The 13,193-nt window shown below is 50.5% G+C and overlaps 1 protein-coding gene and 1 pseudogene across 2 annotated transcripts in view; both read right to left on the reverse strand.

Moving 5' to 3' along the window:
- Positions 1 to 673: 673 nt before the first annotated feature.
- On the reverse strand, positions 674 to 3,744 carry LOC105550728 (annotated as a pseudogene). The gene has a single exon (XR_001007762.1). The product of XR_001007762.1 is annotated as an uncharacterized LOC105550728 (transcript).
- Positions 3,745 to 4,978: 1,234 nt separating this feature from the next.
- The window catches only part of KREMEN1 (kringle containing transmembrane protein 1), a 48,033-nt gene continuing 39,818 nt past the window's right edge, over positions 4,979 to 13,193 (reverse strand). Inside the window, exons 6-9 of the mRNA XM_011995742.1 lie at positions 9,219 to 9,551; positions 8,628 to 8,837; positions 7,092 to 7,176; positions 4,979 to 5,546 (exon numbers count right to left, since the gene is read on the reverse strand). Coding sequence (XP_011851132.1) covers positions 5,378 to 5,546; positions 7,092 to 7,176; positions 8,628 to 8,837; positions 9,219 to 9,551 — 797 coding nt within the window. The 3' untranslated portion in view covers positions 4,979 to 5,377. The remainder of the gene's footprint in view (positions 5,547 to 7,091; positions 7,177 to 8,627; positions 8,838 to 9,218; positions 9,552 to 13,193) is intronic.

Consider the following 13,193-nt stretch of genomic DNA (forward strand, 5'->3'; position numbering starts at 1 on the left):
AGCTACGGTCCCCCACGGCCTCTCCATGCCTCAGCTGTCTCATCTGCCAAAGAGGGAAAGTGGTACCCACGGCTAAGAGTTGTAGGATGTGCACAGTGTCTGCCAGCGGAGTGCCTGGCACAGAGTGGGCAGCTCATACATGGAGCTTCTATTAGCTTCTTTCCTTCCTAAGAAGGAAAGGGTGGGGCAAGAAGTGCGTGGAGAGGAGGAACTGGTTGCTCTGAGAGGCAAAGTCAGTTCCACCTGGGATAATAATTACATAAGCACTTTAGATGCATTTTGTCAAAACATAACCTCCATAGCCTCCTGAGGAAGAGATTCCATTACCCTTTTCAGATGGGGAAGCTGAGGCTGAGGAGTCAAGGGACCAACCCCAGGCCGGCTCGAGCCCAGATTTCTCTGATGCAGAGCGCTGTGCTCTGCCCTGACCCTCCTTGGATATGCGCTGCAGTGTTTTGGAGTACCTAATCTTTCCGATCTTACCAGCTGAAGGTCAGCTGTGGGTCAAAGCCGTGACAAGACTGGAAGAAATTTAGAGGCATTACTAGGAAAAAGCAACCAAAAGGTGAGGACTGGCACCTGAGGGAAGGTAAGAATCCCACCACAGACACCCTCCGTTTGTCCCAAGGTCTCTGGGGAACCCCCGTAGAAATGACAGCGTAGGACCCATCACTGTTTCTACAACAATGAGAATATTTATTTTTTCCAGAAAGTAAAAATAACATTTTTTCTCTTTTGTAAAAGTACCATTACATTCCATTTTCTTAAATAACAAAATCCTAAAAATATATATTAAATTGTATACAGTGCATCACACTTCATCTTATATTTTAAAATACATGATGTTTCTATTTTATTCTCAAAGTTGCATATTAAGAGCATATTTACAAATAAAGCCTTGTCATCCAAAGTCAAAATCCCTGCTGGAAGGTGAGTTTGGATGTGGGAAGGTCCTGACGTGCATGAGCCCCACGATGGCAGCTCCCGTGCAGGCGGGGAAGGGCCCTCCAGGCTTCGTGTCTAAAGACCCTTCCTTTCTGAAGCAGATTTCCCTCTGACTTTCCTCCACACCTCACTTCTGCCTCTGTACCCAACTCAGCAAGACGGAAGCCTGTGAGATGTGCCCACCAGGGGTCTGCAGTCAGAGGGTGAAGCCCTGTCACCCCTGAGCCATCCAGCCTGAGGGGAGACAGCTGTGGCTGGAAGGCTTGAAAAACACCCCACACCAGGGAAGCTAAGCTGAGACCTGGCCAGGAGGTAGAACAGTGAGGAAGGTAAACAAAGACACCAGAGGAAAAAATCCAAACTCCCAAGGTAGGAACAAAAGCCGACATCAAACACCACATGGGAGATCTGAGACCTAACTGTGCCAGGCGGTGGGGTGGGGAGCTGCCCAGCCCCGTGGGAGACCTGGCCTGGCCTCAGCAGACCAGGGAGGCAGGGTCTCAGAGGCCATCCGCATATAAGTGCTTGTGAAGAGTAAGTGTGCAGTGCCAGGATGCATCGGGGCTGGGTGATGGCCTGGCTGGGCTGCAGGCAGCTCCTGAGCCTGGCCAGGAAGGCTCCTGCCTGGGCTGACAGTGGGGCATGTGGGTGGAGCCACACCCAGGCACTCCAGTGGGTTCTGCCTGAGGGCCAGGACAGCTGAACTTGCTAGTGCTTTGATCTCTGTGGGCTTCTGGCCGATTGGAGTCTTGAGCCGGAGCCCACTCTTCAGAAGTTAGAGCAGCCTGGTCTCCTCGCTCACGCCCAGAGAGGCCTCAAGCCTGTCCTGATGTGGGGGACAGGGTGGGTGAAGGCACTCGGGTTCATTCCTACTCATTCTCTGCTTCGCAAGCAACTGGACAAACGGGGAAGAACAGGGCACCGCGTGCCTCCCGCCTGCCTTCTCAGAAGGGCCAAGGACACTGAGAAACACTGCTAGAAACTAGGGGCCACAGCTGGCCAAGGCATAGTCACCACGGAGAGTGACAAGATCAGCTGGTGAGGGCTCTCCTGTTGGCACATGTACCAAGAAGGCAGGGCCTGGCGCCAGCGGGGAACAGGGTGAGGATGGCACGCAGGCCCAGTGCCCCCGCAGCCTCCTCCCACGCTCTGTCACCTCAGGAGAGGCTTTGGCCAGGGTGCTTTCAGAGCTCTGTCCACAGTGGTCCCCAAAGCCCCTCCCCTGCCTCTTCCACAGTCTTCTGCCATGCGTTCTGACGTTGACTTTCCCAGGGTTACCCTCTTCCCGCCACCTCCAACCCCCACTTTATCTCATCCAAGGAGTTTCCTCAAAGTTCAAGTGCCACCTCCTCCGTGCTCCTGGAAGCCCACGTCATCTCTTCTGGAACAGTTTCTTTCTCAGGTGTTTACTTAGCTGCAGTGGCCTTCTGTGGGGTGTCGCTGACTTTCTCAGTGGTTCTAACTGAGCCCATAGCCAGGCTCCGCAGGACCCAGCACCCATGGAGGCTTAGCCTGGGATGATTTACAGCCCTCCTGCCCCTACGCTGTCCTGAGCCAGGTTTGGGTTTCCCAGGGCTGCTCCACGGATTGTAAGTTGATCCTAGAGGCACTGGGCCATGCCAGGGCCAGGCAGGAGGAGAAGCGCTGGGGCATCCCCGGCACCTCCCAGGCCCTCCGAGGAAGTACTGCCCCCACTGCAAGCTCTGACAGCACATTGGCCTGGGCATGGCCTCCCCTGACTGAGATGTGAGGAGGGCAAGGTGGGCATTTGGGCTGTAGGACACCCCAGAGGCCAGTGGTCAGTGTCAGCCCCAGGCAACTGAACAACTGCCCCCTGGCCGGGTGAACTCTTCCTGGGGCCACATGCCACATTCCCTTTGTGCTGCACATGACTCTATTCACAGCACAGGGCCTGCTGGGATGACACACACCTGACACTTGTGTTTGAGATTCCACAATCAGTGTGAATAGCTTGGAGGGGAGACTGCACGTGTCGATATGTTTCCAGCGGTCCTCCTGTGTGACGGGCCTCTTGGAGACAGAGGCCTGCGGACAGCTGCTCTTTCCGGATCAAAGCATGAAGCCTGCACCGAGCAGCTCTGTGCCCTCAGCTGGCCTCCCACGGGGCCTGGGGTGGCAGTCCTGACCCTGTCTGCCTGTGACACATTGCTCCATTTCCCTCCTCTGAAGGCCCCTTTGCCTGAAGCTCTGAGCACCTCTCCTGAACTCAGGCTGCCGAGTGTCACCTCTCCCTGCAGACACTTCCCGTGTGGCCCTCTTTCCTCCCAGGGGTGGCAGGTGCAGAGGTGTTGCCAGAACCTCAGTAGGAGCCCCAGCAGGCAGTGGCTCAGGGCTTGGGGGAGGTAGGCAAAGTGCTGCAAAGAGGAAACGCCAAGGCCAGAGGTGCAACAATCACCCAGGCCCGAGTGCCTTGGGGAGAGGCACGCTCTGACGAGGGCCTAGAGGGCCAGCAGAGGCACAGTCCGCTTTTCTCAGCTGCTGTTGACAAAGCCTGCTTCCAGATGGCAAGGACTTTTAAATTAGCGATGGCACTTACCTCCCAACCAGCAGCCATTACAGCTGCAGCTCTCAATCTTAGGAGGAGCTCCTTGGAGGAGCTCCAATTCCCAAACCCACCCTCTCCTCACACCAATCTCTGCAGCCCACCTCCCTATCTAAGGGACAGGGTGACATGGGACTGGGGACAAGAGCCCTCTCCTTCCCCACTGAGCCATTCTTAACCCCACATGGTCCCCACAGGAGGGGCAGAGAGCACGGATGGCTCTTGGGGTGTTTTTTATCTTTTAACACGGGGGACGCCAGAAGGAAGGACCACAGGCCCCATGTCTCATGTAGTGCTGCCTAAAGGCAAAAACACAAGATTGATACTCTCTGCTCTGAACTGAGAGTTAGCTGAGCCAATCATAGAGAGACTGAGGCCTGGCTCAGGTTCCATAGGACCACGAGCTGCTCAGGGGCAAGGCTGATAAATTCAATCCTAAGTGCCCATAAAAGCTTGCAGGAGAATTTGTTGCATGAGTAAATGAATGGGTGTTTTTTGTTTATTTGTTTTTTGTTTTTTTTGAGACAGAGTCTCACTCTTGACACCCAGGCTGGAGTGCAGTGGTGCGATCTTGGCTCACTGCAACCTCCGCCTCCCGGGTTCAAGCTATTCTTGTGCCTCAGCCTTCTGAGTAGCTGGGATTACTACTCAGTGATCCCAGGTGGCTCCTACCACCATGCCTGGCCAATTTTTTTTTTTTTTTTTGAGACGGAGTCTCGCTCTGTCGTCCAGGCTAGAGTGCAGTGGTGCAATCTCGGCTCACTGCAAGCTTGGCCTCCCAGGTTCATGCCATTCTCCTGCTGCAGCCTCCCAAGTAGCTGGGACTACAGGCACCTGTCACCAAGCCCGGCTAATTTTTTGTATTTTTAGTAGAGACGGGGTTTCACTGTGTTAGCTATGATGGTCTCGATCTCCTGACCTCGTGATCCGCCCACCTCGGCCTCCCAAAGTGCTGGGATTACAGCCGTGAGCCACCACGCCCAGCCGCGCCTGGCTAATTTTTATACTTTTAGTAGAGATGGGGTTTCACCATGTTGGCCAGGCTAGTCTCAAACTCCTGACCTTAGGTGATCTGCCCGCCTCAGCCTCCCAAAGTGCTGGGATTACAGGCATAATCCTGTTGTGCCCGGCCGAATGGATGTTTTATATGACCAAAGCTCTTCAAGCTTTCCCTGCAGCTCCATGAGCTATGGAAAGAAGAATCTAGAAAGAAGCCCATGTGTAAAGTATCAGGTTTGATATAAATGGGGGTCACTAGATCTTATTCTCAGACCCTCCCAGGCTGAAGGAGGCCCATCCTAGTCCAGCATCTGGAGAGCAAAGTTGCCAGGGCAGCACAGACACTGCCCTCTTTACACCTCACTAATGTGCAGGAGTCCACACTTGCATGGGACCAGACCAACTCCCAAGAGTACCTGAGAGTTCTCCCTGTCTGGCCCTGTTCCAAGCCATAAAGACCAGGAGAAGAGAAGAAGCAAGAAAAATTCAATGTAACTAAACCTACCCACCACCTGACAGCCATCTAGAATGTACCTGAGCCCAGTGCCAGCCATGACCACCTCTGTCATTTCAGCCTCACTGTCCTGACACCTCCACTGCTAGCTAGATCAGAGAGAGAGATGCAGAGAGGGCTGGGCCCCAGGGCCTTGAGTCTCTCTCCTAAGTGCAACCGATGAAGCAGGAGGAATCCAGGCTGTGCCTGCCCTGGCAGCAGGGTGCCTCTTCCTAGTTTGTAGGAGGGCGCCCCCGAAGAGGCCAAGGCAGAGGGAGAGGCAGGGAAGAGTCTGTCAGAGAAGAACCACAGGAGGGGTTGACCCCAGCAGCCTTGAGCTCAAAGAGGGCCCTTGAATCCTAGGCACAGCAGGGTTTTTAGTCACTCACAAGAGGATTGCGGTCATCTTGTTGACTCTGACCCTTGAGTTTCTTCTTAAAGATGGAAATCGAAGTGGAAGGCTTGTAAAAAATGCTCCAGATTTCCCCCGAAGTCCCTGGTTGATGACAATCCCTAAGGTCCCCTGAAGCAGGAACACGATGGGATCTGTCAAGCAGATAAATAATTTTTCCAATAGATTAGAACAAAGCACTCCAAACAACCTACCATCTCATGCGATACTGTATCTAGGAAATGGGGTGGGGCAAGGTCTGGGAAGGACCTCACAGCCACCTCTAAAGATCTGAAGGACTAATGTGCAGCTGAAATGAGGCCAAGTGCAGCAGGGCAGCGTCCGCATCAGAATAACAAAGAACTTTCTAACTAGCGGAATTCTTCGAATCTGGAAAAGCCCAGCCTGAGAGAATATGATTTTTCAAATTCTTTTATTTTAAATAAAAGAACTATCTTCAAATGCCATTCACCTGGAAGCCCACTTAGCTAAAACAAGATAAACGCAAAACTTCTCTGCTTCAAGCAGAGATCCGTCTAGCCTCCGGTGCTGGCCCAGACTCTGTTCAGTCCTGGCAGCTGCCTGGCAGGGAAGCTGCAGCTGATGTCAGAGGAGAGTTAGGCATGCACTTTAAGGCCTCAGCCATGCTGTCAGATGCTGGATGCTATAGGAAGCATCGGGCTTTCTTGCTGCCACAGGGGATGTGGTCAGGACTGAGCCTGAGAGGCTTCCCCAGAACATGTGAATTGTGACTTTAAAACACACAGACACACACACACAGACACACACACACACGTGGACACAGACACACAGACACACACACACACACACACACACACACGAGGACATTATTTCCACTGAAAAATTTCAAGTGTAGAGTGGAGGTGTCTATGTAAAGTGGTTCCAATGTGGCCAAAGGCAGCCTTCACAAGGCAATAGAAGAGCTCGCGTTGAATGTATGAGAAGTCTGTAGCACAGGGCAAGTGAGACGGTCAGGAAAAAGACAGCTTTTAGTGGACATACATACATTTTCAGGGTGGCTGTGAAATGAGAAGAGCCTCGACTAGAAACCACCGGAAAGACAGAGTAGGGGTCTAGGAAAAATTAGAATAAGCTCCCCTCTAAGTACACAAACATCAGTAGCATGAACAATTGCCCCTTTCCTGGAAGGCGCAACTGTTAGACTTGAGTAGCAAAATAAGGGAAGGAAATATATTTTCCCCCAAATTGGTCAGAATTGAATGATAAAGCTTCCATAAGTTTCTTCAATAACTGTTTTCAAATAACTACTAAGCAATAGTGAATAAAGTGTGAGAATTCTCTTCCTAAGGATGTTTCTCAATTTCTAGAAGGCATCAGAAAGTATGCACCGCATCGTCCTAGCTATCTTCAATCCTGCATAAAGATCTCCATAAGGGACTAGCACATTTGCTTTTTAAGCCAGGAATGTTGCAATCCTCCTTGAAATTGTATGCTTTGGACACAGCAAACAAAATCCCTCAAACCTTAATGAGATTTGTCCAGTTGTACATTTCACTCTACAGAGAAGGGGGAATGTCTGCTGCCTTCCATTCCCTAGGACTGAGGGCCTTGGAATCATCTGCTGATTCTACAGTTGTACCCAGACAAATGAAGCATCATAGAAAACCAACTCTGAGCCTTCCCTTTCCTGGAATCGGGCAGCTCCCTCTTGTACTCACTTGAATGTGACGTGCAGAAGTATCTTTGCTACAATGGCTGTGACTGTGAGGATGAGGAGAGTTGCCAGACCATAGACTGTCCATCCTGCAAATGCAAAAGATAGAGCTTACTAGGCTTGTTTGTGGCTGGTTTCCGAAAGGAAGTCGGCTATAGAATACCCAAGTGAGTAAGTCTGACTGAGGGGCTCCCTGCAGGCCGGTGTGGGAGGGCAGCCAGCAAACCCAGCCTCAGGAGCAGCTGAGACCCAGGCTAAGCATGGGGCCCCAGGTGTTCTGAATACTTCCCTTTGTTCTACAAGTCACTCTCAGGGAGAGGCAGGCAGGATGATCCAAAGTCTACTGGACTCAGAATCTAAAGGGATGACATGCATTTTGTCTCTGCCACTGGGACCACTGTGCAACCACAGGTGGAGTTATGTAAACTCTTTGGGCCTCAGTTTCCTCATCCGAGGAATGAGATGTGGCCTATGAGATGCTACTGAGATCCACAGCCAAATGACACGCAGGAAGTGCTAGACAGGCCCTTCTCCCTGACCTTCTATGGTGGGTCCTGCAGGGGCCTCCGGGCAGTTTGAAAGCCTCCAGGCTCGGTCACTACTGAGGGTACTTTCCAGTTCTACCAGCTCATAAAAGCATCACTTCCTTGGCTCACTGCATCCTCAAGCTCCTGGGCTCAAGCAATTCTTCTGCCTCAGCCTCCTGAGTAGCTGAGACTATAGGCATGTGCCACTATGCCCAGCTAATTTTTCTATTCTTTTCTTTTCCTTTTGAGACAGGGTCTCATTCTGTCACCCAGGTTGGAGTGTAATGGTGCAATCATAGCTCACTGCATTCTTGAACCCCCGGGCTCAAGCCATCCTCCCACCTCAGCCTCCTAAGTAGCTGGGACCACAAGTGTGCACCACCACACCCAGATAATTTTTTTATTTTTTGTAGAGAAAGGGTCTCCCTATGTTGCTCAGGCTAGTCTCAAACTCCTGGCCTCAAGCCATCCTCCTGCCTCAGCCTCCCAAAGTGCTGGGATTACAGGCGTGAGCCACTGCACCTGGTCCTGCATGACTTTTCTTCATAGCTCTTATAATTATCTGATTTTTATTTTGCTTTCTGTCTTTCTCCTCTCATTTATATGTCACAGAAGGGCAGGGATTGTGTTTGGTTCACTCTATAATCCGGTACCTAGCATAGTGCCTGGCACCACTGAAGTACTTATATATCTTTTGAATGAATGAGTCAGTGAGTGAATGAATGGAGTTCTTGGAAATGCCAATAAATTTAGGGAGTTTCAATGTGGGGCTCTAGAAAGATAATCTTAACATGGGAAAATACGGGATTAGCTGATTAGTCACAATGCACAAAAGGCATACTTGCCTAATCTTTGGAGGTGAGCACTTTTCCCTCAGGACTAAGGAACCAATTAATAAGAAAATTTCCCTCAAAAGCCAGGACAGACTATAGGTCACAGAGTCAATATCCCAACCTGCCTCTGAATAAGAAACACCCAAGTGCTTTTGTCTTTATAACTGTCAAGAGCGCTACCTTCAACTCTGTGGCTTCCAGCCCCCATGGGTGGCGCCCAGGAATTGCTACCTGGGACAGTCTGAGGTGGGTGGCTGGGGCTGGTGGTGATGACATAGAGGACTTTGGAGGACCGGGCAGCGCTGACACTGAGGTTGGCCTGCTCTGTGATCACCTCGGCCACTGTCTGGTTGACAGCGGGCCTCTCTTGTGGCAGTTCTTCCTTGACGGCTGGAAGAGAAAAAGCAATTAACTGCGGCCAGGGCTATGGAGACTCAGAGCTGAGCGGGGGGAGAGCACGAGTTATGAAGAACAAGCCTTCTGCTCTATTCAATTCTGGTGCAGTTCCTTCCATGGGCAGGTCCCTGTCATTAGATCTACTAAAATAGCCACACTGACAGGTTTTCACCTCTTTTCTGTCTCATGAAATATAAATGAGTTATGAAATGGGGGTCGGGAAGGAGCCACAGCCTCGGGATGATCTGCAAGTTGAGTCAGTAGTTCCTGAGTCCCAATCTGCCCCGCAAGAACCGCCCAAGTCACAAGGGTAAAGAAGAGAAGCCCGAGGCACATGGGCCCTAAAGAGCCCCCAAGGAGGCAAGGATGTCTTACCTTGGTATAAAACAGCAAATCCCTGGGCCTGATTGATGCGATCAGAGAAGAAATACAAGATGACGAAGTCCAGAGAGACGTTGAAGGACAGAGGTGGGCGGTTCCTCCCGTGGAAGCGGGCTAGGACACGGTGGGTGTAGCCATCCAGAAGCTCCACCATGTCCGCCGAGTCCCTGATGTCAAATAGGGGGAAGCTGAAGTGGATGCGGGAGGCCCCCGGAACCCGGATGGTCCAGTAGCAGACCCTCCCCGTGGCATAGGTGTCGGGGAAGTCAGGGGAATAGACCACAGAAGACATGGCTGAGTAGTTCCCACCGCAGGCGCCGACGAGAGCTGTAGGAGAGAAAAAGACACCACGCCCTCAGTCTGGGCCTCTGCCACAGGCACGCTTCCAACACCAAGGCTCTAAAGGCTTCCTAACGAGCAGGATCCCATTTAGGACATTGTTTCTATCTGTAAAACCAGACAGTCTTATGTTTCAGGATCGAGTCACAAAATGAATCGCTGAGACTCTGGACAAATGACTGTGGAGATGTTTTTCCCCCCAGAGACCTTAGAATTAGCACACAGCACAGTGGTGTGGCCTAGGTTGGGGCTGGGCTGGAGTCAGAGAGTCTGGACTTGGGACTGGCAGGGCCAAGTGATGGCAGGGGCCGCACGTCACTCGCGGGTCTCGTGCTTCTCTCAGTTTCAAGGCTGGAGAGAGCACCACCTGCTTCTGTATCACAGGAATGTGCGACGGCACATGAGACAAAGCACACAAACCACTGGGGCCTCTCTGCAGGGGAGCCACCCGATGAGGTAAAGTCGTCAAAAGAGAAAGGCTTTACAGTTGCTCGTGTGTCCCCAGTATCCTTGCAATGCTCCCATGAGGGACCACGTTTTCAAGCAGAGAAACTGAGGCACAAGAAATGACTTTCTGCAGTGAGGAAACATGCTAGATTCTAAGCACTCTGTACTGAGCACATTTGATTTCTCTGGACTCCTGTTTTTGATAGGCAGGTTCTAGAAAGGGGATGCAGTGGTTTCCTGTCTTACATGGTGAAATGTAAACAAGATCTTAGAACTGAAACTCCTTGGGAGGGAGTGTAAGGCTAGGAATTTTTTTTTTTTAAGATGGAGTCTCGCTCTGTTGCCCAGGCTAGAGTGCAGTGGCATGACCTCGGGTCACTGCAAGCTCCGCCTCCCGGGTTCATGCCATTCTTCTGCCTCAGCCTCCCAAGTAGCTGGGACTACAGGTGCCCACTACCAGGCCAGCTAATTTTGTTTTTGTATTTTTAGTAGAGACAGGGTTTTACCATGTTAACCAGGATGGTCTCGATCTCCTGACCTCGTGATCCACCCACCTCGGGCTCCCAAAGTGCTGGAATTACAGGCATGGGCCACCGTGCCCAGTCAGGGCTAGGATTTAAAAAGCAGGCTTTGGGGGAGTTCTGGTTCCCTTTAGGATGTAGAAAACAGCAAGCAGGCCGGGTGCGGTGGCTCACGCCTGTAATCCCAGCACTTTGGGAGGCCGAGGCAGGTGGATCACCTGAGGTCAGGAGTTAAAGATCAGCCTGACCAATATGGTGAAACTCCGTCTCTACTAAAAATACAAAAATTAGCTGAGTTTGGTGGCGTGTGACTATAGTCCCAGCTACTAGGGAGGCTGAGACAGGAGAATTGCTTGAACCCGGGAGGCGGAGGTTGCAGTGAGCTGAGATTGAGCCACTGCACTCCAGCCTGGGCAACAGAGCAAGACTCCATCTCAAAACAACAACAACAACAACAAGCGAATGCTGCTTCCATCCTAACAATGAGAAAAAGCTTAAAACTCAGCTGAGGTCTCATGACAACCAGGGGAACTTAATTCTACAAAGTCAAAGCCCCACCAAGGAGAGTCAGGCCACACAAATAGTTTCATCTTTGAGAGAACACAGGAGGAAGAGGTGACTGCCAGAGAAGTAACAAGAAAGCACTAAAATCTTAACAAACTCTTAAAGGCTGAGAGTGGGCTAGTGTCTTAGCTTAGGGCAACTGGGCATCCCAGACACAATGGGCATTTTGCCCTCACTTGCGAGCTTTTCTGCACAGACCTCTACTCAGTGCTTTCACAAGTGACTTAGGTTGGCCAGCAGACCATAGTCCCCCTGAGTGGCACAAGTGTGCAGGAGGTGACAGGCTGCCACTGGGGGACAGGCATGAAAGACTGCCCACTTCCTTCTCTTTGCACTTGCAGGAGGGGAATCTCCTCTCTAAGAAAGTAAAAGCCTTCGGCCGCTGGGAGAGGGGAAGCAAATCCTGTTACTCCCAGGGCCACTGAAAACGGGCAGAAGCAAAATCTGTTTGCCTCTAGGGGAGGGAGTAGACCTGATTTGACTAGAAAAGTCTATACCAAACACCATTTCACAAACCCAAATTTCAGTCTCCTTGAAATTCTCCTTCCTGTCAAAGTAACCAGGTGAAGATCCACTGCTTCTGGGGGAAGCGCAGAAGCAAAAGCCATTGGTCCCTGGTTGCCTTGAGCCCTCTTAAGCCCAGGATCCTGCAGCCAATGCAAAGCAGAGCTCTACTACTCCTGGAGGGAAGGCAAGAAATTATCTTTCCCAAGATCCACCACAGACGCAAGCAGTGTTTGGCTGCCAGGGAGAGAAGAAGGGTGTGGGAATGCTGAAAAGACCTCAGGCCGGTGGCCTTTTCACATCCTGTCTAAGACTGAGGACAGGGCAGGAGAACCAAGAACCACTCCCATGACCTCATCATGAGTAGAGCCAGGTAACAAGCAGCCATAGCCTACCACTGAGGGAGGGAAAGAGGATGGAAAAAGAGTCCGTCTGCGGCACAGGCATGTAGGAACTCCTCAAAGCTGAGGATGGAACAGGACTACTGAGGAAAACTCATGGGTACCCTAGGCTCCACACTAAGCACAAGCTGATAGCAACCCATTGCTGGAGGAGTTTAAAGCCTGATGTGCATTGAGGGTAGTGAGAGAAACAACCCAGTTCAACTTCTGACAGACCGGCTCAGTCCCTACACTATGCAGATCTGCCCAGGTGTAAACACTATCTCAGCCTCTTCTCTACATAGTGTATGGCATTCAATAAAAAATTACAATCCACATATAAAAGCAAGGGTGGCAGGGGGGAAAGACATGGTTAAGAGATAAAACAATCTACAGAACTAGACTCAGTGATGACCCAGATGCTAGAACTATCAGACAGAGACTACACGATGAATACAGTAAATAATCTACTGGAAGTGAGGCATGGTGACTTATGCCTGTAATCCCAACACTATGAGAGGCCAAGGGAGGAGGATCTCTCGAGGCTAGGAGTTCAAAACCAGCCTGAGGAACACAGTGAGACCCCATCTCTACAAAAATTTTAAAATTAGCCAGGCATGGTGGTATGTGCCTGTAGTCCCAGCTACTCAGGATTCTGAAGCGGAAGGACCACTTGAGCCCAGGAGGTCAAGACTGCAGAGAGCTATGATTGCACCATTGCACTCCAGCCTGGGTGGCAGAGTGAGACCTTGTCTCTTAAAAAAAAATAAAAATAAAAATAAAACTACTGGAAATAAAACAATATCAGAGATGAATTTTTTTAAATTATAGAATGCATCATGAATTTGCATGTCATCCTTGCACAGGGGCCATGCTAATCTACTCTGTTTTTTTCCAATTTTAGTATATATGCTGCTGAGGCAAGCACTGAAGAATTCCTTTGATAGGCTTATCAGGAGACTAGACACAGCTGAAGAAAGAATCAATAAACTTGAAGACAGGTCAATAGAAATTATCCCCAAATGAAACAAAGGGGAAAACAAAGAGAACAGAGCACCCAACAGCTGTAGGACAATATCAAATGGTCTAACATATGTGTAACTGGAATGCCAAAAGAATAAAAAAAGAATATAGAAGAAATGTTTGAAGAGATAATGGTGAAAAATGTTCCAAAATCAATAAAAGGTGACAAACTACAGATCCAAGAATCTTAG

The sequence above is a fragment of the Mandrillus leucophaeus genome, unplaced genomic scaffold (assembly GCF_000951045.1).
Source record: "Mandrillus leucophaeus isolate KB7577 unplaced genomic scaffold, Mleu.le_1.0 Scaffold496, whole genome shotgun sequence".
NCBI classification, from domain to species: Eukaryota; Metazoa; Chordata; class Mammalia; order Primates; family Cercopithecidae; genus Mandrillus; species Mandrillus leucophaeus.